This window comes from Ylistrum balloti, unplaced genomic scaffold (genome assembly GCF_031769215.1).
Source record: "Ylistrum balloti isolate Yb309-2 unplaced genomic scaffold, AGI_CSIRO_Ybal_v1 Utg370696, whole genome shotgun sequence".
NCBI lineage: Eukaryota > Metazoa > Mollusca > Bivalvia > Pectinida > Pectinidae > Ylistrum > Ylistrum balloti.
In genome coordinates, this window is record NW_026782418.1 from 358,954 (window position 1) to 383,192 (window position 24,239).

At 36.8% G+C, this 24,239-nt stretch overlaps 1 protein-coding gene across 3 annotated transcripts in view; it reads left to right on the plus strand.

The window, feature by feature from the left end:
* The first annotated feature begins 761 nt into the window (after positions 1–761).
* The window catches only part of LOC132557561 (septin-7-like), a 45,194-nt gene continuing 21,716 nt past the window's right edge, over positions 762–24,239 (plus strand). The window contains exons 1-2 of one of the 3 annotated variants that reach the window (XM_060222059.1): positions 762–1,699; positions 21,699–21,972. In XM_060222059.1, coding sequence (XP_060078042.1) covers positions 1,652–1,699; positions 21,699–21,972 — 322 coding nt within the window. In that variant the 5' untranslated portion in view covers positions 762–1,651. Of the gene's footprint in view, positions 1,700–14,454; positions 15,798–21,698; positions 21,973–24,239 lie in introns of those variants that run through there. The other 2 variants (XM_060222057.1, XM_060222058.1) reach the window with 2 other exon arrangements.

A 24,239-nucleotide genomic window follows, 5' to 3' on the forward strand; every position in this document is an offset into this window, starting at 1 on the left:
GATATATAAGCCTTGTATAACTGTTGTCAGAGATAACAAGAGAGAGAGATGGGAACACACTGGTCTGTTTGTATTGTAATCATAAAGAGCTGTATTATTGTAGTAACACTTGGCTAGTGTTGCTGCTTCTATATATTGAGACAAAACAGCATTTTGATTTATAATCTGTCTACATTATAAGATGAAGCAAACCAGTATGTAACACATCCAGCTTAAGGTGCATCCTGACTGTTGTACGGAAGCTTCAGACATGGCCAGGAAGAAAAAGCATGACTAATTATTAATGGTTAAATATTGAGATTGTACATTGGGTTTTAGAAAATTGTGTATATATAGTTCAAGTCACATTCTTGTACTGGCTTTAGGAAATACCCCAAATCTTAGTGGTAAAGCTATTGAGAATCACAAAATCACAGTGTTGTGTGGTGGTAATAATGGAATTATTCATGACTGATTGATAACAATGAACCAGTGTTCATTTTAAAGTGTTTTTTGTTTACTGTGCTTTTGGATTGAACTTTAAGACAGGTTATTATATTTCTGTGTAAAGGATCCCTCACATAGTTGTGACCATACACGCGTTTGGGCAGTTATCGCTTACTGATACAGCTCAGCAGTACTCTCAGTAAATAAAACCTGTCAGACGATTTAAAACACAACTCCTCCAACCCTACCTGCTTTGCTGGAGTATATTATATGTACATTAAGCTATCATAAACAGTGTGACTGCCAGACTGCTGTAAGACATTCCAGGGATCAGTCAGAGGATGAAGGCTTAGGATTACCTGTACTGTTTTTACCTGTCAATTGTTAGTAGTTCCCCCAGGTAGTGTCATCAGAGACACCTCAGCCTAGCGCTGACATGACATGCAATAGGACAAACGTGTAATGTGTTGGGTAAAGTGAGTTGGAATCATTTTGACTGACCCTCTGACCTCCTGTTAATTTGTTGTTAAGGTAGTGATTACCTCATCTATACCTGTGAAAAGTTTATTGATGGTACAGACCAAATAGTGAATGTTTCTGGGAAGTTCCAGATTGTTGGTGGAGGTAACAGATTAGTGATTCTCTAAAATTCTGTTCATTTGATGGGACATATATATACCATTGTGACTTTCTTGCCACAGGGCTATATAATTGTGAAGAACACCTGATTGTAGTTCTTATTGTGGTGATAAAAGAAAAGCGAGGACAGTGTGATTGTTGTGTACAACTGCCATCGTCTTGTTTTAGTGTATCATTTATCTAGCCTCATCCTGGCTGGACTTACTGATGTTTAAACCCAAAACTTTCCTTTAAGGATTTCCTGTCCTGAACTTTATATGAGAGGGACAAGACTGGTTCACCATCCATGCTTTCTAAGTGTATACATTAGAGAAATGAAGTGTAGGTTTCATCTTCCACATGGCTGTTGTAAATGTAAACCTTCTTCTTAGATTTACACTGAGAGCCTGCAAATTGTGAGAATTGCTAGGCAAGTTTTGCGGAAGTGCTCAGGATAAAAACGTTGAGTGTATATAGATGTGTGTTGGTTTTAAACTTTTGACATTAAACGGTTTGGATTTGTATTACGTGTGCTGTGTCATAGCAAAAGAGCAAAAATATAAGAAGAATTGTTTCCCTGTTGAGTTTCCCACGTATAAGTCAGAAAATGTCGACCCAGGCAGTAACCTTGAACAGTGAAGCATTTGCAGAAGAGGTAAGTTGAATGGACGTGGGAAATTTGTTTTATCCATCTTTTAAAGATGCAGTATAATGTGCTGTTTCTGATATCTGCATTTATCATTTATATGTGCATGAATCTGTGTAGCTGAATTGCCATGATTCTGTAGTATGATTATCGGTGTGTTAGCTTCAAGCCAGTCTATCTTGTGAGTATTTTTATCTTGACAGTCAGTCTCTCCATCTGTTTTGTACCCAGGGTTTGGATTTATAAACACATGCTTCACCTATCATATCTGTTATAGATTGTGCCAGATGTGTAATCATTCTGTATCATAACTGAAACACTAATTCATCATATACATTCCCTAGTGATGACATTCCATGTTCTGTATTTGCAGAAAACTCAACGCTTTCTAGAGAACAAATTTATTGTCCTGATTCTCCCATATCTATTTTTCATTACTTTTGCTGATCTGAACATTTCTGTAGCTATTTATAAGAAGAATCTTCTGAATTAAAATTTTGAATGAATTGATGGATTAATAGTGTAATATAAAGAAGTATGACCTTGGGGTCCCATGAGTCACAAAGTCTGTGTCATGGTCAGTAAATGTCCCTGTGCAGACTAGTTTCTAACATTTGTAATGTTTTTGACAGATAACATTCAGGTGACCAATAGTGATATGAGCCGAACATTCTGGAGTAAGGGACAAAATATACCTGACAGACAAGAAGCTCCATTCTGATAGAGCTCTATATACAGGCTGTCTGATAGAGCTCTATATACAGGCTTTCTGATAGAGCTCTACATACAGGCTTTCTGATAGAGCTCTTTATACAGGCTTTCTTATAGAGCTCTTTATATAGGCTTTCTGATAGAGCTCTAGATACAGGCTTTCTTATAAAGCTCTATATACATACTTTCTGATAGAGCTCTGTATACAGGCTTATGATAGAGCTCTGTACACAGGCTTATGATAGAGCTCTATATACAGGCTTTCTGATAGAGCTCTATATACAGACTTTCTGATAGAGCTTTGTATACAGGCTTTCTGATAGAGCTCTGACTTTCTGATAGAGCTCTATATACAGGCTTTCTGATAGAGCTCTGTATACAGGCTTTCTTATAGAGCTCTATATACAGGCTTTCTGATAGAGCTCTTTATACAGGCTTTCTGATAGAGCTTTAGATACAGGCTTTCTAATAGAGCTCTATATACAGGCTTTCTTATAGAGCTCTTTATATAGGCTTTCTGATAGAGCTCTAGATACAGGCTTTCTTATAGAGCTCTATAAACATATAGCTATATCTGATAGAGCTCTGTATACAGGCTTTCTGATAGAGCTCTTTATACAGGCTTTCAGATAGAGCTCTATATACAAGCTTTCTGATAGAGCTCTAGATACAGGCTTTCTTATAGAGCTCTATAAACATACTTTCTGATAGAGCTCTATATACAGGCTTTCTGATAAAGCTCTATATACAGGCTTTCAGATAGAGCTCTGTATACAGGGTTTCTGATAGAGCTCTATATACAGGCTTTCTGATAGAGCTTTATATACAAGATTTCTGTTAGAGCTCTTTATACAGGCTTTCTGATAGAGCTCTGACTTTCTGATAGATCTCTGTATACAGGCTTTCTGATAGAGCTCTTTATACAGGCTTTCAGATAGAGCTCTATATACAAGCTTTCTGATAGAGCTCTAGATACAGGCTTTCTGATAGAGCTCTGTATACAAGATTTCTGTTAGAGCTCTTTATACAGGCATTCTAATAGAGCTCTATATACAGGCTTTCTTATATAGCTCAATATACAGGCTTTCTGATAGAGCTCTATATACAGGCTTTCTGATAGAGCTCTATATACTGGCTTTCTGATAGAGCTCTATATACAAGATTTCTGTTAGAGCTCTTTATACATGCTTTCTGATAGAGCTCTGACTTTCTGATAGATCTCTATATACTGGCTTTCTGATAGAGCTTTATAGGCTTTCTGATAGATACTATATAAGCTTTCTGATAGAGCTCTGTATACAGGCTTTCTGATAGAGCTCTGTATACATGCTGATGATAGAGCTCTATATACAGGCTTTCTGATAGAGCTCTATATACTGGCTTTCTGATAGAGCTCTATATACAGGCTTTCTTATAGAGCTCTATATACAGGCTTTCTGATAGAGCTTTAGATACAGGCTTTCTGATAGAGCTCTATATACAGGCTTTCTGATAGAGCTCTATATACAGGCTTTCTTTCTGATAGAGCTCTATATACAGGCTTTCTCTATATCTGATAGAGCTCTGACTTTCTTGAGAGAGCTCAATATACAGGCTTTCTGATAGAGCTCTATATACAGGCTTTCTGATAGGGCTCTGTATACAGGCTTATGATAGAGCTCTGTACACAGGCTTATGATAGAGCTCTATAAACAGGCTTTCTGATAGAGCTCTATATACAGGCTTTCTGATAGAGCTCTATATACTGGCTTTCTGATAGAGCTCTATATACAGGCTTTCTGATAGAGCTCTATATACAGGCTTTCTGATAGAGCTCTGACTTTCTGAGAGAGCTCTATATACAGGCTTTCTGATAGAGCTCTGTATACATGCTTATGATAGAGCATTGTATACATGCTTATGATAGAGCTCTATTTACAGGCTTTCTGATAGAGCTCTATATACAGGCTTTCTGATAGAGCTCTGTATACAGGTTTATGATAGAGCTCTGTATACATGCTTATGATAGAGCCCTATATACAGGCTTTCTGATAGAGCTTTAGATACAGGCTTTCTGATAGAGCTCTGACTTGCTGATAGAGCTCTATATACATACTTTCTGATAGAGCTCTATATACAGGCTTTCTGATAGAGCTCTGTATACAGGCTTTCTGATAGAGCTCTGACTTTCTGAGAGAGCTCTATATACAGGCTTTCTGATAGAGCTCTGTATACAGGCATATGATAGAGTTCTGTATACATGCTTATGATAGAGCTCTATTTACAGGCTTTCTGATAAAGCTCTATATACAGGCTTTCTGATAGAGCTCTGTATACAGGCTTTCTGATAGAGCTCTATATACAGGCTTTCTGATAGAGCTCTGTATACAGGCTTTCTGATAGTGCTCTATATACAGACTTTCTGATAGAGCTCTGTATACAGACTTTCTGATAGAGCTCTATATACAGGTGTATGATAGAGCTCTATATACAGGCTTTCTGATAGAGCTTAATGTACAGATTCATTCTAATGGAGCTCATTTTACAGGCTTTCTAACAGTTAAATATAAATGCAGTTTTGCTGATAGAGCTTACAATATAGAGTCATTCTTATAGAGCTCAATATGCAGACTTTCTGATAATAGTTCAATATACAGACTACACATTCTGTCAGTGTCATTACGTACATGTTACAGTACACAGTATGATACTTCCTTCCCATATTCTTAACAATTGCAACAAGTAGATGTAACCCTCATACTTGTTAAAGTGCTTTCTGCCATAAGCCATTTATTGACTTTCTTTGATAATCCTAAGTATTTTAAGTGAATATATGTAGATCAGAGCTTTTAATCATTATCAACTGCCTAAGTATGTGATGTACACAAGTAGGTGCTGTAAATTTTCAATAGCATATTAGATGATAAATTATGCGGATATTACCAGTTAGCTGTGTGACAGAAACTAGCAGACATATCTAAGATGTTATCTGGTCGACGTGCTCCTTTTCTATAAAATGTAATAAATTCCAGTGTAGTTGGTTTCATTTTGCTGAACATGTTTCATAGGAAGATGGGTAATTATTTTGATGGGATTTCACTACTTTATACTTCTTAAGATTTAAAAAAGAAAACAGGCTTATTTACATGTCAATGGGACTCTAAAAACACAACATGTTTCAGTCAATGTTAAATTGGTAAAAGTTGCGTGTTGTGTGTTTGAAGTATTTCAGAAATGAGTAAAGCTGTCTTTTCAAAAGTTAAGAACAAAATAATTGAAATGTTAAACTTCAGTGAACAGCTTTTGTACGTGACAATTTAATGGGCTGAAATGCTGCATGATGGTATTTGGTAATATGATGATGTTACTTAATGCTCCAAAGTCCAAATTAATTCTCCAGTCACCTGTTGTGAGACTGATTCTCCTGATTCAGGAGGCTTGGTTTAAATGAAGCAATGTACAATCAATACATTAGACTAACTAAAGGAATTACAGTGTAAATAGGAATGACATTTAGTTTAAGTTCAAAATGTGTGAAACTGTTATTCTCAAAAATTAATTCAATGTTATGAACAAATGTAGAGGATGATTTTATTGATCCCAGGATAGGAATTAATCAGAATTAGTAAATTATAGCATGTGATGTGTATCACTGAAACATGTAATATCTATGTTAGTAAGTATATCACTGAAACATGTAAAATCTAAGTTAGTAAGTGTATCACTGAAACATGTAAAATCTGTGTTAGTAAGTGTATCACTGAAACATGTAATATCTATGTTAGTAAGTATATCACTGAAACATGTAATATCTAAGTTAGTAAGTGTATCACTGAAACATGTAAAATCTAGTTATGTAAAATGTAAGTGTATCACTGAAACATGTAATATCTATGTTAGTAAGTATATCTGAAACTGTAAAATCTATGTTAGTAAGTGTATCACTGAAACATGTAAAATCTATGTTAGTAAGTGTATCACTGAAACATGTAATATCTATGTTAGTAAGTGTATCACTGAAACATGTAAAATCTATGTTAGTAAGTGTATCACTGAAACATGTAAAATCTATGTTAGTAAGTGTATCACTGAAACATGTAAAATCTATGTTAGTAAGTGTATCACTGAAACATGTAAAATCTAAGTTAGTAAGTGTATCACTGAAACATGTAAAATCTATGTTAGTAAGTGTATCACTGAAACATGTAAAAAGTTAGTAAGTGTATCACTGAAACATGTAAAATCTATGTTAGTAATATCACTGAAACATGTAAAATCTAAGTTAGTAAGTATATCACTGAAACATGTAAAATCTATGTTAGTAAGTGTATCACTGAAACATGTAAAATCTATGTTAGTAAGTGTATCACTGAAACATGTAAAATCTATGTTAGTAAGTGTATCACTGAAACAACCAGGTCTGTATAAAGTACGGGTCATTATCATGAAACTCCTAACCAGATCTGTATAAAGTACGGGTCATTATCATGAAACTCCTAACCAGATCTATATAAAGTACAGGTCATTATCATGAAACTCCTAACCAGATCTGTATAAAGTACGGGTCATTATCATGAAACTCCTAACCAGATCCAGGAATATTATGATTTAATTTCATTTCCTATAATTTTAATGTTCCATTATTAAAAAGCTGTCATATCTTGACTTTTATGTGTGATATGCTTCAGAAGTCAAGGGTGGAGTTTTCTTTTTGGTGTGTTTATTGTCCATGGGGCTTTGATCAAAAACCTGAGTTGATGTTAAGGAATTACAACTATTTCCTGTTTCCCTGCTATTGAAGATTTAATGTGTAAGGGAAGGTGTCTGTGTTAAATTTTTGTATATAAATTACTGTGTGTTAATTTATAGTGATTTTCACTTTGTCATATGATAACTTAGAAATAAGAGTGCACTCTGTATTAACATTACATTCTACTAGCTATAGATGGAACCAGCAGGAAAATGTAATATGATGTAAGTTTGAATTAGAATTCTATGTAGTGGTTAAGAAAAACTAAATACATCAAAAAAAAAAAAATAGAAAAAAACTGCTTAGAATGATATCAATCTGCAGGAATGCAAAAGAAGTACTAGAAAATGGCAGAAAGTCAAAGTGCTTCTAATTTTCAGGTTATCATAATTTGATAGATAACAATTGCATTCCATTATGCAACACAAAATGATTCTAGTTTTGCTATAGCATTCAGGTAGATTTGTACTGAAGTGTTCTAATGTGTTTTATAGGTGTTATAACAGGTAGATTTATATTACAGCATTTGCAGGTGTTATAACAGGTAGATTTATATTACAGCATTTACAGGTGTTATAACAGGCAGATTTATATTACAGCATTTACAGGTGTTATAACAGGCAGATTTATATTACAGCATTTACAGGTGTTATAACAGGTAGATTTATATTACAGCATTTACAGGTGTTATAACAGGCAGATTTATATTACAGCATTTACAGGTGTTATAACAGGTAGATTTATATTACAGCATTTACAGGTGTTATAACAGGTAGATTTACATTAAAGCATTTACAGGTGTTATAACAGGTAGATTTATATTACAGCATTTACAGGTGTTATAACAGGTAGATTTACAAAAGTATTTACAGGTGTTATAACAGGTAGATTTATATTACAGCATTTACAGGTGTTATAACAGGCAGATTTATATTACAGCATTTACAGGTGTTATAACAGGCAGATTTATATTACAGCATTTACAGGTGTTATAACAGGCAGATTTATATTACAGCATTTACAGGTGTTATAACAGGCAGATTTATATTACAGCATTTACAGGTGTTATAACAGGTAGATTTATATTACAGCATTTACAGGTGTTATAACAGGTAGATTTATATTACAGCATTTACAGGTGTTATAACAGGTAGATTTACAAAAGTATTTACAGGTGTTATAACAGGTAGATTTATATTACAGCATTTACAGGTGTTATAACAGGCAGATTTATATTACAGCATTTAATGTTCAGTGGATTCCAACCAATTAATCCATTATGTCTGCAACTGATGTCCCACCACTAATTAATAAGCGATTGATTTTCAGTCAGTTATTGGAAATTTGATCATACTTTCTGGTTTTATTTGCATGCAGGTACCAGTATTTCAGATGTAATATACTAGTGATTTGTATTGAAAACCAGACCTTTGTTATCCAGAGGTCTGTACTTATCTACCAGTGTGAATCTTTTGATGAGGCATAAGTGGAATCTGGACTCTCTACTCTTAAACTCACTAAAGCAATAAAAAATATTTCAAGTGTAGGTTTAAAGTGGGGTTTAAAGTTCACACCATTACATTGCAGAGAGGATAGCAGGTCAAGTAGCAGATAAGGCCTGAGACACACCTGAGTACAGGTGTCTAGATTGACAGAACATTGAGGTCTGGTGTAACCTGATAGGGAGTGTGCGTGTGTGAGGAAGAAGATGGGGAGGGGGGAAACATACCGAGAACTATGGAAGGAACTAGGTAATTAGTCTGTCAGTGCCAGGTGTGGTATCCACACTTTGTTCAGCATAAATACCTATGTAAATAGTAAGAACCTACTCAAGCATATCATGACGTTCCTATCAAGAAATGCTGAGATGCTGGCAATGTCTGTTTATTACACACTAGAAATCCACCTTGATGGTTTATCTCCCTTGGATCAGATAATTTTATGTAAGTCACTTGCATCTGTGAGTAAATCATCATTATTTCATATCCACCTGTTATTGTACCAATGGTGGAGGCAATTAATACAGTTTGTTTGTCTCCCCCTGTAATCAAGCCATCACATGAAGTATATTGTATGGTGTCATTAGAGAATAAAAGGTTGCTTTATGGAGAAATCAGCTGTGTTAAAGATTCCGGTTGTGACTAACATCTGCTGAGAAGTGTCCAAGCACCATTACAGGGGCCAGGTGAGGTGTTGGGAGGTTCACAGTGGACACCACAGGGGCCTAATGCCACACAAACATCCTTTGTATGTGGGCATTATTTGATACAGAACTGATACCTATAAACAGCTGTCCTACGGTGGGTGGCTGGTATAATGTTGTCCTACCTTTCTGGATACAATGACATTCAGGTCACACAACTCAGATACATCATATCAAAATAACTGGGGATCCAGTCATCATGCTTTAAATACAAATAAGATTTATTTATCAATTTTATATTTATACATTATATTTACACTTGCATATATCCACCATAGGTTTGATTTTGTGTGGCACCTTGATATATGTAACAGAAAGCTGTGCCATACCTTGGAATGTTGACCTGGTGCTTGGTTCATGTTGGAGGTATGTTGCTTACTCATGTCCTGTGTATATATAAGGTATAGCAAGGTAATTTGTATGATAAATGTGACTATTAGACAGATGGTTACAGGTAAATACCTCCACACACATATCTTTACATCAAGTCAATTTATTTTTTTATCAGAAATATGAAAACTATACTAAAACAAGGAAAAAAACTATTTCCTTCTCAGAAACCTATCAGAAAGTTACATAATTGCCATCCTGTACATACAGAAAAACAATGATATGTTTTATATCAACTGATACATTTGCCGCATAGCAATATGGTGATTGACACAAAATTTTAGCTCATTAACAGACTCCCCAACCTTCACTTCTATATCTGACGCCACCCAGTTTGGCAATTCTTGTTCCCATGAAGTGTCCCTTGTCCTCCTTTCAGGGTCCATAATATAGAAAAAAGTATTGCAGAGACTTCTATATGTTTTCAGTGCCTTGGATTATTTTGTTGTCATCTTCTAAATAAGATTTCTTCTATAAGAACATTTGATTTTTCCAACCCGTACACCTCTGTTCCCCACTCTAAACTGAAAGAATGCCTTTGTTCTCTTGTTATGAGAGCTCTCTTCTCCAAGAAAGCTGAATGGTGGTACAAATATATGGCTGTGAACTACTGAATTGTATTTCGTAAAAATTACGTCCAAATCAAAGAAGAGGTATGCGGAGGACGAATTCATAAAAATGACAGAGTTTCTTGTTGAAAACATCTTCATTGTGTTTGGTGTTAAGATCTTCCAACAGAATATTGACATACCTATGGGAACCAACTGTGCCCCTTTGTTGGCTGACTTGTTTTTGTTTTCATACGAGGCTGAATTTATTGAAAAGCTTATCAAAACAGATCACCTTGTAAAGTCATTTAATTTTACCTTCAGATATGTTGATGAGGTCTTGTCTATAAATAACAAGAAATTTCTTGACTACGTTTGTCATGTGTATCCACCAGAAAAGAAAATCAAACATATGACAGACTCTTCTACATCAGCTGCTTATCTCAATCGTTTCTTACAACGAAACCAACATGAACAGCCTCCAATCAAGCTGTATGATAAACATAATGATTTCAATTCTTCTATCATGAATTTTCCATTTCTGGCTAGTAATAGCATTGCATCTCCTACCTATGGAACTTACATGGCACAGTTGATTCAATATTCAAGGGCTTTTTCCCATAATAACAAGTTTTGTACAAGAAGTTGTCCACTGACTGACAAACTTGTAACACAAGGGTTCAAAAGATGCAGTGATGAAAATTATGGGGAAGTTTGGTGGTCGCCATAGTGATTTTATTTATAAATATTCTATTCCTTTGTGACATGAATCTGGACATATTTGGTACTCGTTAGTTTGCAAGTTGGTTCCATTGTTCTATACTTTGTTCTCATTTGAGAATGTGACATTACTTACTTGGATTGACCAAGTTTTACATGGTGGGTGTCGTCGATGAAGCAAAAGACGCTTGTTTTTCAAAGACACCTCGTCTTATTGTGCTTATACTTTTTTAGGAGTCTCCATGTAAATCTTTCTTTTGTTCATATTTTGCCTTAGTTTTATGGTATTTGAGTTTGAATTATGATTATGTTGCCATGTTGATATTTTCTTGAATGATTTTTGAAAGGATGATTGGAGCAATATGCACTTACAAAATATATGTATCTTGGGGACAATGTGATTATCTCCCCTTTTGATGGATAACCTACTATACATTATCATGACCTTTTGACAACAGGCTATAATGCCATTGTTCATTTTAACCTTTGTCCTTCACACATACTGTCTTATCTCGGAGAGATTAATGTGTTCTCCCTCAGGCACAAAGGCATTTTTTATAACCTTGACTTACATCACTGTTCCCATTTAGGATTTGAAATCATTAAATCAAACATTTGATCTCTGGAATTCCAATTGTTGTGAACAGATTTCTGTTGACAGTATTAGATTTTCTTGGTGGGTTTTCTGTCATTAATATTCATTATAATGGTCACACTATGGAAATGAGGGGCTGGGCTATTGCCTCCTGGGCAGGTGATGCAGTGTGGTGACCGAACCATCTGTCTGGCTGAGGAATGATTCAGACCCATGAATTTAATGGGGAAAACGTAAATAAAGCCAGTGTGTATGCATTCAATGGTCAGACAGACCGATCAATACTTACCGAGTGATTCAAGCTTTGATGTGAGCGATTGATATTATCAGTGTAAAACTTGTGTGATCTGCCAAACGTAGCAGCATGGACCTTAACAATGCCATGTAGTAGGGACAAAGAGGTCTAACAATGTGGATAGTCCCCTTGTTAATTTCACAATTGGATTTTAAAGTAAATTGAGGACTGAATGTTTACAAAACGCTTCCGATATCTGTAGTTAAATTCTTAAGAAACATTTATAATAAGACTGTGACATATGACCTGGAGCTTTACATATCATCATTCAGTATTGATAAAGTCAGCCTTGACTCCGCCAGAGTGGATGTTTAAATAAACAATTAGCCTGGCAGTGTAAAAAGCTTCCACTAGAAAAGTAGAACAAGTTAGTGTTGTATCCTAATGGAGTACATTGTGACTAGGAGACTTTAAGATGCCTTGTTGTGAACACGTTATCGAATAATTCTGACAAGGTATAGAACAAAACTGGAGAAGTAGAGCTACACAAAATAATGTGACTAAACAGAACGACCCTGGAGGAGTAGAGCTACGTGACTAAACAGAACGACCCTGGAGGAGTAGAGCTAAGTGACTAAACAGAACGACCTTGGAGGAGTAGAGCTACGTGACTAAACAGAACGACCCAGGAGGAGTAGAGCTACGTGACTAAACAGAACGACCCTGGAGGAGTAGAGCTATGTGACTAAACAGAACGACCCTGGAGGAGTAGAGCTACGTGACTAAACAGAACGACCTTGGAGGAGTAGAGCTACGTGACTAAACAGAACGACCCAGGAGGAGTAGAGCTACGTGTAAACAGAGCGACCCTGGAGGAGTAGAGCTAAGTGACTAAACAGAACGACCCTGGAGGAGTAGAGCTACGTGACTAAACAGAACGACCCTGGAGGAGTAGAGCTACGTGACTAAACAGAACGACCCAGGAGGAGTAGAGCTAAGTGACTAAACAGAGCGACCCTGGAGGAGTAGAGCTACGTGACTAAACAGAACAACCCTGGAGGAGTAGAGCTATGTGACTAAACAGAAAAACCCTGGAGGAGTAGAGCTACGTGACTAAACAGAACGACCCTGGAGGAGTAGAGCTACGTGACTAAACAGAAAAACCCTGGAGGAGTAGAGCTACGTGACTTAACAGAACGACCCTGGAGGAGTAGAGCTACGTGACTAAACAGAACGACCCTGGAGGAGTAGAGCTACACAAAGTACAGCGACTAAACAGAACGACCCAGGAGGAGTAGAGCTTCACTAAGTAAAGTGACTAGACAGAACGACCTTGGAGGTGCAGAGCTACACTAAGTAAAGTGAATGTAAAGTAATATACCTATGTGCAGGTACCAGATAAATATTTGTTGATAATTAGATACATGTTCTGACAATGAACTGACAGGTACACTCTCCTTGGTACTTACTTTTTTATCTGGTGACTAGTACTTTGAGCAGTCAGGATTTCTGTGCAGAACTACAGCAGTATGATGAACAAGATGTATTAACATGGATTTTCCCCACTTCACATATATCTCCTCAGTTCTACAAATATTTCATGAGTTGATTTTCTGCCAACAAAATAATTTGATCATTTACATAAACAAGAGATAGGAAATCATTGGTGGGGCAGGAATTTCACTTCAAATATTGCATCAGTACAGACTATAAAGGCTGGAGTAGGATACAAGAGCTGGCGTTTCTGTCTTCATGTTGCATGTTTTTCCGTATATTTAATAGCCCACCATTTTGCTACAATCATAGATGCAAGTTTTTAGTACAGTTCTTTAAATGTTATACACTTATTTCGTATATCTATGACTAAAAAGGTCATTTGTGGAATGTATGAAGACATGGATCATAAAGTACCCAGACTTTTTATGTTTGTGCAGGAAATATGACATTACTTTCTCATTTCCCTTTTCTACTTGTGACAAGACAGATTACCAAACAGTGATAAACAGATGATCTCGAATGCTATTTTTACTACAAGGAAAAGTTTGTGTTACCTGCATTGAACTGTGGAGGAAAATTATCTGAAAACCAACAACTGTGTGGCCTGTAGGATTGTGGAATGCTACATTTGCTGAGATAGTGAGGCTGGAACTTAATTGGTGAAGTGAATATGACCTGAGTTATTAAACAGATTTGAGGTTTATATCCTTGGAGATACTAGCTTCTTAGATCTACATTAGTATAGCTGGATTTACATAGACCAGTACCCTGTTTGTTGTGTAAGATCAGAGACAGAGATCTTACAAACTTCCTAAGGGTATAAAGTAGAACAGCTGGCATATTCACTGATGAAGTGTTTGATAAAAGTTCAGGAGAAATAAGGAAAAGATGTTACACTGATGAAAAAATATAGAATTATACCTCACTACTAAATGTTTCTTGCAGAAAATTTTACAGAATCATTACACAGTCTTATTTTTTGAAGGAAGGTGTTGTATTTCTACACTTGACTTGCTAAGGACCATTGCTGGCTAATTGAGGCATTTCGATAGTGTCAGCTGAATATAAGTGAAACTGGCTCTGATAAATTTGTGTTATAATTAATATTTTGATAATATTTGGTTGTAAAACTGTGAAGCAGGAAAAATACTTTGGATCCCAGTGTTGACTGCTAGAGATATATTTAATTAACATCAGATTGGGTTTGTACAGTCAGACATAACTTACACATTACGTTGGAGGAGGAGGATGTCAGGGTGTAATATGAAGGTCATCACTCCCTAAAACCAAGACCAGCTTTTTCAATATTTGTACATCCGGCCCTGTGAACAGTCCTATGAACTTGTGTATAGCCAAGCCCTCAGCCTATGTGTATTATAGCCTAGAACAGATTAACCTTGTACATACTACCATAATTCTAACATACACAGGGGAAAGTGGGTTTTCTTGCTGCAACATAACCAGCTAGCGGAAATATTTTTTCAACCCAACAAACAGGCCGTCCATTGAAGGAGTTTTAAGTGTAAAAGTGCCCTGAGCCACCTCTCCATGATCTGTGTGGACTGCTAACACCATAGAAAGGGAAAGTGATGGCAGACTGAGAAAGTTGCACTGTGTGTGTGTTTGGTGGAGGAGATTAAATTTCAACCCTGGGCTTGGCTGAAGAATTTGGCACTTGCATTACTGAGTACATTCTATATGTGTGCCTCCTTCTCCATGTTGGTTGGAGTTTGAGGAAGTTTTTGTCAAAGTAAACAGATGTAGAAGGAATACATTTTCTGATGGCAATGATGAGTTTAGTCTACACAGGATTATTGCTTGAACAGTACTGAGTTTGAAGGATTAATTAGTGTTTTGTGTTTTTTTGCTGAGTGTTTCAGTGTTGTGGCTGCAGGCACCAAATATCAGAGGGCCTTTTTTTTTTTTGCTTCTGTCTGGCAGCAAAACACCTCCTATTTCCTGTGATTCGAATTGGAATTTATGAATACTAAAACATCTGTGTGCAACATTTCTGTTTGAGGTTGTGGGAATATATCAATTAAGTGTTGTTTAAGTTACATCAAGTCTTCATTGGATAGCGTGATTAACCAACATGGCATCTACAACAGCAACAAACCCCGCCCCAGCACCTGTTTCCACTGGCTCAAGGGGCCCAGCCCCACCTCTCCCTGAAAAACCTCCCTCTGTCGCAGAACGGACACGTCTTCTTCGATCAAGCTTTCGAAAAGAAGAAGCAGAAAAACCAAAAGTTGTGGATAGTCGAGCAAGTCCCTTATCTGACCGAAGCACCACATTACCGCCAACTAACAGTAATGGCACTACAAATGGTGACAAATCTGAATCACCATCCCCTGCCAGCAGCGTGAGTTCCATGACCGGGGTAGGCCGGTACACCAGTGATAAACCCACAACTACCCCAGTTCAGATGGAAAACAAGGAGATCCACCCTCCAGTTGTAAGTTCCCAGTCTGTGGAATACGTAAGTCCCTACCTGAGCACCCTTTAAGTCCCAACCCTAGAATGTGCATAATCCCAACAACCGGAAACATTTCAGTCCTGACTTCCCTGGAGTACAGAAATCCCCACTCCCTGTGATATGGAGGTCCGTTTTAATATGCACTCTCTTCTGTATATTATCATCTCTTGTAATGCATTCATCCCAATTCTCCTAGAATACATAGTCAGAAGCTGTGAAGATTTGACATGATTTGAAATATCAAAAATTATTTCTTAGATACAACTGTTGACAAATATCAAACTTCATTGATAAAACTTAGCAAAAAGTCCTGTCAAAGTTTACTGTCATTATCTGAGAGCCTCATTATTGTAATGTCAAGTCCAATAATTGATATGTCTTATGTTAACCTTGATATTCTTGTTAACAAGGATCTCATCTTCTAAGGTTAAATTATCTCTGTTCAGAATGAGAATTTAGTGTAAACTGTAACATCAACACTATATGACTGATTGAAACCACATGTTTAGACCAGTTTCTATCATGTCTTGATGTAATTCAGTTTATAGTGACCTGTGGTGACGTAAGTGATGTATTCAGGGTGACAACAACCTCTGTATGTGTGATGTATCCAGGTGACAACAACCTTTGTATGTGTGATGTATCCAGGTGACAACAACCTTTGTATGTGTAATGTATTCAGGTGACAATGACCTTTGTATGTGTGATGTATCCAGGTGACAATGACCTTTGTATGTGTGATGTATCCAGGTGACAATGACCTTAGTGTGTGTGATGTATCCAGGTGACAATGACCTTTGTGTTTGTGATGTATCCAGGTGACAATGACCTTTGTATGTGTGATGTATCCAGGTGACAATGACCTGTATGCGTAATATATCTGGGTGACAATGACCTTTGTATGTGTGATGTATCCAGGTGACAATGACCTTTGTATGTGTGATGTATCCAGGTGACAATGACCTGTATGTGTGATGTATCCAGGTGACAATGACCTGTATATGTGATGTATCCAGGTGACAATGACCTTTGTGTGTGTGATGTATCCAGGTGACAATGAGCTTTGTGTGTGTGATGTATCCAGGTGACAATGACCTGTATGTGTGATGTATCAGGGTGACAATGACCTTTGTATATGTGATGTATCCAGGTGACAATGACCTTTGTGTGTGTGATGTATCCAGGTGACAATGACCTTTGTGTGTGTGATGTATCCGGGTGACAATGACCTTTGTGTGTGTGATGTATCGGGGTGACAATGACCTGTATGTGTGATGTATCCAGGTGACAATGACCTTTGTGTGTGTGATGTATCGGGGTGACAATGACCTTTGTGTGTGTGATGTATCGGGGTGACAATGACCTGTATGTGTGATGTATCCAGGTGACAATGACCTGTATGTGTGATGTATCCAGGTGACAATGACCTTTGTATTTGTAATGTATCAGGGTGACAATGACCTGTATGTGTGATGTATCCAGGTGACAATGACCTTTGTATGTGTGATGTATCAAGGTGACAATGACCTTTATATATATGATGTATTGGGTGACAATGGCCTCTGTTGATGTGATGTAATCAGGATGATGACCTGTGTTATGTACCTGATGTAATCAGGATGATGACCTGTGTTGATGTACCTGATGTAATCAGGATGATGACCTGTGTTGATGTACCTGATGTAATCACGATGATGACCTGTGTTATGTACCTGATGTAATCACGATGATGACCTGTGCTGATGTACGTGATGTAATCACGATGATGACCTGTGTTGATGTACCTGATGTAATAAGGATGATGACCTGTGTTGATGTACCAGATGTAATCAGGATGATGACCTGTGTTATGTACCTGATGTAATCAGGATGATGACCTGTGTTGATGTACCTGATGTAATCACGATGATGACCTGTGTTGATGTACCAGATGTAATCAGGATGATGACCTGTGTTGATGTACCTGATGTAATCACGATGATGACCTGTGTTATGTACCTGATGTAATCACGATGATGACCTGTGTTGATGTACCTGATGTAATCACGATGATGACCTGTGTTGATGTACCTGATGTAATAAGGATGATGACCTGTGTTGATGTACCAGATGTAATCACGATGATGACCTGTGTTGATGTACCTGATGTAATCAGGATGATGGTGTGTGTTGATGTACCTGATGTAATCAGGATGATGACCTGTGTTGATGTACCAGATGTAATCACGATGATGACCTGTGTTGATGTACCTGATGTAATCAGGATGATGGTGTGTGTTGATGTACCTGATGTAATCAGGATGATGACCTGTGTTGATGTACCTGATGTAATCACGATGATGACCTGTGTTGATGTACCAGATGTAATAAGGATGATGACCTGTGTTGATGTACCTGATGTAATCACGATGATGACCTGTGTTGATGTACCTAATGTAATAAGGATGATGATGACCTGTGTTGATGTACCTGATGTAATCAGGATGATGACCTGTGTTGATGTACCTGATGTAATCACGATGATGACCTGTGTTGATGTACCTGATGTAATAAGGATGATGACCTGTGTTGATGTACCTGATGTAATAAGGATGATGACCTGTGTTGATGTACCTGATGTAATCACGATGATGACCTGTGTTGATGTACCTGATGTAATAAGGATGATGACCTGTGTTGATGTACCAGATGTAATCACGATGATGACCTGTGTTGATGTACCTGATGTAATCACGATGATGATGACCTGTATTGATGTACCTGATGTAATCAGGATGATAACTTGTGTTGATGTACCTGATGTAATCAGGATGATGATCTGTGTTGATGTACCTGATGTAATCAGGATGATAACTTGTGTTGATGTACCTGATGTAATCAGGATGATGACCTGTGTTGATGTACCTGATGTAATCAGGATGATGACCTGTGTTGATGTACCTGATGTAATCACGATGATGACCTGTGTTGATGTACCTGATGTAATCACGATGATGACCTGTGTTGATGTACCTGATGTATTCTGGGTGATGATAATTAACTATGTTGGGATAATGATAACATTTAGGTATATCATATTCCACAGCTAAAGTGATTATACCAAGATGTTCCTAGACCTTCTGGTCTTCATCAACCATTTGTCAAGATGTCTTATCATTAAAGCCATAAAGTGAACCCAGGCCTTACCTCATACATGAGCCAATTATACACCTAGATTAAGTGTACTAAACCTAGCTAGTCGCATCTTGATCACCTACACTGACAGGCTACTTACACATGCCAACACATGTTGTACTAGACTCAGCTTTATTCTTATAAACTATAGCTAGATATATATTTCCAATAAATGCAATAACTCCAAGACTTCTGTTCAAAATTGGTTCTTTATCGTTGAACTTTTTGGTCTCATAACACATTACCTCTGTGACCCGAAATCAGCATTACAGCTGCTCTGTAGTAGATTCCATTGTAATCACTGTGCTTATAACATGCTATGGACGTAAATTCACAAGAAGAAGCAGAAATTTACTACCACATGTGATGCCTGTCAGTTTTATATCTGTTTCCTTCCCCAATATCTTCAGAGCAAAGTCCTAGATAGAGTACCTATCTCTCCTCAGGGACATGTAGGGCAGGAGAGGTCACTCTCTCATTATACTCTAGGGATGAGGAGTTATCGAGACTCCCCAGGGGGTCAGGCTATGGTATCTCTGGTACCACTACCACAGGTTCACACATTCCCAGGCTGATGTAGCAAGGGAATCGGTAATGTTTACTCTACAGGAACCACATATAATCTGGGTGTAGGTTTTAAATTATATTTCTTATCAACATCGTGGAGTGTTTTGATACCTAACGCATGTTGTTTAGATTATAAGGAGTTGTACTATAGAAGTGAATATGTTATTTCAATGTAAACTTTAGGTTAATGAAATTAACAAAGCAATTTTACATGTATTAATGATTATGAATATAAAATCTGAGGCAGGTTACAATCCTTTCCTAGCGAATATTCGATAGCAATATTTTGTTTTCTTACATCAAATTGTTCAGATAGAGTTGATTTGTATCCCAAACTGGAAATGACATAGGCATGTTTGATTGATGATTAATCATGGGTTAGGTGCATACTGTAGGGCAAGGTTACTGCTAGAGGGGCGGATTTCCTGTTTAGAAAACCAGTTCCTGTTCAACGTTTCATTCTTGTGTGTTTACATATGAACACCTGGCATCTACATTTATGTAGCAGTCTGACTTCACAAAAGTAAATTAAACAGTTCCTAGACAAACAGGGTAACTGATCTATAGTTAGTATAGAAACTTTCATACTTCTGTATCTAGCTTAAGTAGCTCTACAGATGCATTACCAAGTGTCAGTATTTGATCTTGGCTATTTTAAGAAATCTTGAAGAAATATTATTGAAGTTAACAGTTTGTTTTTATTTTAATAGGTTGAAATATAAATATAGAAGTTTTGTTCAGAGATCAGTATTGGACGTTGTGTTCCTACAGGTCCATACATCAAGCTTTCCACTTTTTTTCATTCTGCACATTATTTCAGTTAAGTTCTGATTGCCAAGTTATATTCCACTCAAACTCTAGAGTACTTCCTCAAAGAAATTCATTGGATATGATTACTTTTCAGATGATCTCTTAGGTCAAGGTCATTGTTACTATAAATAAAAAATTGGTTTCTGCACAAAATCTTTTTTTCAATTCTGTTTGGCCATTCTGAGTTCATCCGAAAAAGAGAAAGTGCTTGCCTGTGATTGTGCTGTATATAAGAATCTCTTTACAGTAATATTTTTTCCTTTGGTATTGGAACAATGATGTTTATGATTATCTTGAATAACATCCAGGACTCCATGTAAAGTCTTGTATTTCTTAAAATGAGGTATTGTGATATCATTTTTCTTCTCTTTAAACAAATGGTTTTACCTTTCAAGATGGAATTAGACAAACCATGAAGGGACATGAGTATGCTTTGCTACACCTTGTCTTATGATATCAGAAAAGACTTTGAAGTCAGACATGATGAAATCAGGATAGCACTTTAAATCCATAAAAAAGTCATAAAAGATAGATTGTAATTTAATACAGGTCGAATGTTGATATCTAATTATATCACTAAAAAATAATTAATCAATACCTTGTTTTAGCATATTGTAAGTATATGATGAAATATGTAATACACTGACTGTCGCGCAATCAGTATCTGATTGACTAAATCCTCCCTGGCTGTCTGTTGACCAGGTCACAGTGACCTACTTTGTTATCTGATTGACTAAATCCTCTCTGGCTGTCTGTTGACCAGGTCACAGTGACCTACTTTGGTATCTGATTGACTAAATCCTCTCTGACTGTCTGTTGACCAGGTCACAGTGACCTACTTTGTTATCTGATTGACTAAATCCTCTCTGGCTGTCTGTTGACCAGGTCACAGTGACCTACTTTGGTATCTGATTGACTAAATCCTCTCTGGCTGTCTGTTGACCAGGTCACAGTGACCTACTTTGTTATCTGATTGACTAAATCCTCTCTGGCTGTCTGTTGACCAGGTCACAGTGACCTACTTTGGTATCTGATTGACTAAATCCTCCCTGGCTGTTTGTTGACCAGGTCACAGTGACCTACTTTGGTATCTGATTGACTAAATCCTCTCTGGCTGTCTGTTGACCAGGTCACAGTGACCTACTTTGGTATCTGATTGACTAAATCCTCCCTGGCTGTTTGTTGACCAGGTCACAGTGACCTACTTTGGTATCTGATTGACTAAATCCTCTCTGACTGTCTGTTGACCAGGTCACAGTGACCTACTTTGGTATGACTGAAGTTGTTTTCTTGAGATCACCATTGCATCAAGTATGAAAATGTTTCATTTGATTGTGTTAATTAATTTTCCAGATTAATGCTGCCAAGCGAGAAGCCTTCTTTAAAGGTGGAGATACCTCAGCACAACTGCCAAAATTTGATCCGAGTTCTCGGTTTGGAGTGGATCGTGAAAGAATTCAGGAACCTCCACGAAAGGAAGTAGACCATGGCAAAGACAAAGATAAGGACAAAAAGTATGGCGAGGGAACGAAAGAACTAGATGGTTATGTTGGGTTTGCAAGTTTACCCAATCAAGTGTACAGAAAATCTGTGAAGAAGGGATTTGAGTTCACACTGATGGTTGTGGGTAAGTAAATCTTACTTGGAAATAATTTCCGACATTTTTCAGACATAAACAACTCGGATAATTACTGAAATACATATGAAACACTTCAGAGATCAGAAAGCATCACCAGGATCATTTTATAAAATAAACACATCATCATCATGATCAGAAATTTAAAACTCGCACATCATCATGATCAGAAATTTAAAACTCGCACATCATCATGATCATAAATTTAAAACTCGCACATCATCATGATCAGAAATTTAAAACTCGCACATCATCATGATCAGAAATTTAAAACTCGCACATCATCATGATCATAAATTTAAAACTCGCACATCATCATAATTAAAGATTTGAAACTCACACATCATCATGATCATAAATTTAAAACTCGCACATCATCATGATCATAAATTTAAAACTCACACATCATCATAATTAAAGATTTGAAACTCACTCATCATCATGATCATAAATTTAAAACTCGCACATCATCATAATTAAAGATTTGAAACTCACTCATCATCATGATCATAAATTTAAAACTCACACATCATCATAATTAAAGATTTGAAACTCACTCATCATCATGATCATAAATTTAAAACTCGCACATCATCACGATAATAAATTTAAAACTCACACATCATCATAATTAAAGATTTGAAACTCACTCATCATCATGATCATAAATTTAAAACTCACACATCATCATAATTAAAGATTTGAAACTCACTCATCATCATGATCATAAATTTAAATTTACCAAGAGAAAAAGAGGTAATAAGGTAATTATTTTGCTATGTGTGCATATAAAGTTTCTAAGTGAACAGCTCTTCATTGTCTGTATATACAAGCTAGCTCAATGAATGTGGGCCAAATGTGTCTCTGAGTGTCTAGCCTGTAATTAAAAACACACAGATGGTATTGTGCAAGCCTAAGGAAACCAGCATTTCTCTTCAAATGTGGAATGAAGAGATTACTTATAGCAGTACATAGTCCAAGCCATGGGGATAGTCCTTATATCTATAACAAACGACAGATACACTGTCTTTGGTACATGTTTGTGTGTGGTAACACTAGAATGTTATTGGAGCCTATGTTGAGTGTGCTATCTATCTGTAATGATGCCAGTGTCATTTTGTAGAATTATTATGTATGGGCAACTCCTGATAGACTTATTAACCAATTTCGTGGAAATAACATGTACACTTGAATATGAACGATGTTACATATATATATATATATGTTGTTGTGACAAAGGAATATGAATGACAATGTTGTGACACTGGGGTGTTTATTGTAGTCTGTATGATTGATATCTGACAATAGTGACACTGGGGTGTTTATTGTAGTCTGTATGGTAAATGTCTGTCAGTAGTGTCACTGGGGTGTTTATTGTAGTCTGTATGGTAAATGTCTGTCAGTAGTGACACTGGGGTGTTTATTGTAGTCTGTATGGTTGATGTGTGTCAGTAGTGACACTGGGGTGTTTATTGTAGTCTGTATGGTAGATGTCTGTCAGTAGTGACACTGGGGTGTTTATTGTAGTCTGTATGGTAAATGTCTGTCAGTAGTGACACTGGGGTGTTTATTGTAGTCTGTATGGTTGATGTGTGTCAGTAGTGACACTGGGGTGTTTATTGTAGTCTGTATGGTAGATGTCTGTCAGTAGTGACACTGGGGTGTTTATTGTATTCTGTATGGTTGATGTCTGTCAGTAGTGACACTGGGATGTTTATTGTAGTCTGTATGGTCGATGTCTGTCAGTAGTGTCACTGGGGTGTTTATTATTTTGGTTTCTATGGTAACCAAATGAGACCCATGATGGGATAGTTCTTTTCCAGAGTCCTCCTTATGTTGCAGAAGGATTTCAATAAAACAATGCAGGGATGTTAGGATTATATTCATATGTGCATGCAGACTTTTGATTGCCATGGTTACCAGTTTGTTATACACAGGTTTTCACATAAAATGCTGTAACTCTTAGCCTTTTCATCAATTTTATTCAAACTGAAAATGCTACAGCTATGATTCACATTTATTTGACAATTTTGACACTGGGGTGTGTTTTTAAGCATTTATTGTAGAGTTCTGTCTGAAGTGATTCACATGTTTTTTAAAACCTTCGTGGTAGAGTTCTGTCAGTAGTGACACTGGGGTGTTTTTTGTACCTGTTCAGTACATATCTGTCAGAAGTGACAGGTACAGTTCTGTCAACAGTGAGACTTGGGGGTTTATTGTAACTGGTATGGTACATGTCTGCCAGCAGTGTGTGGTTT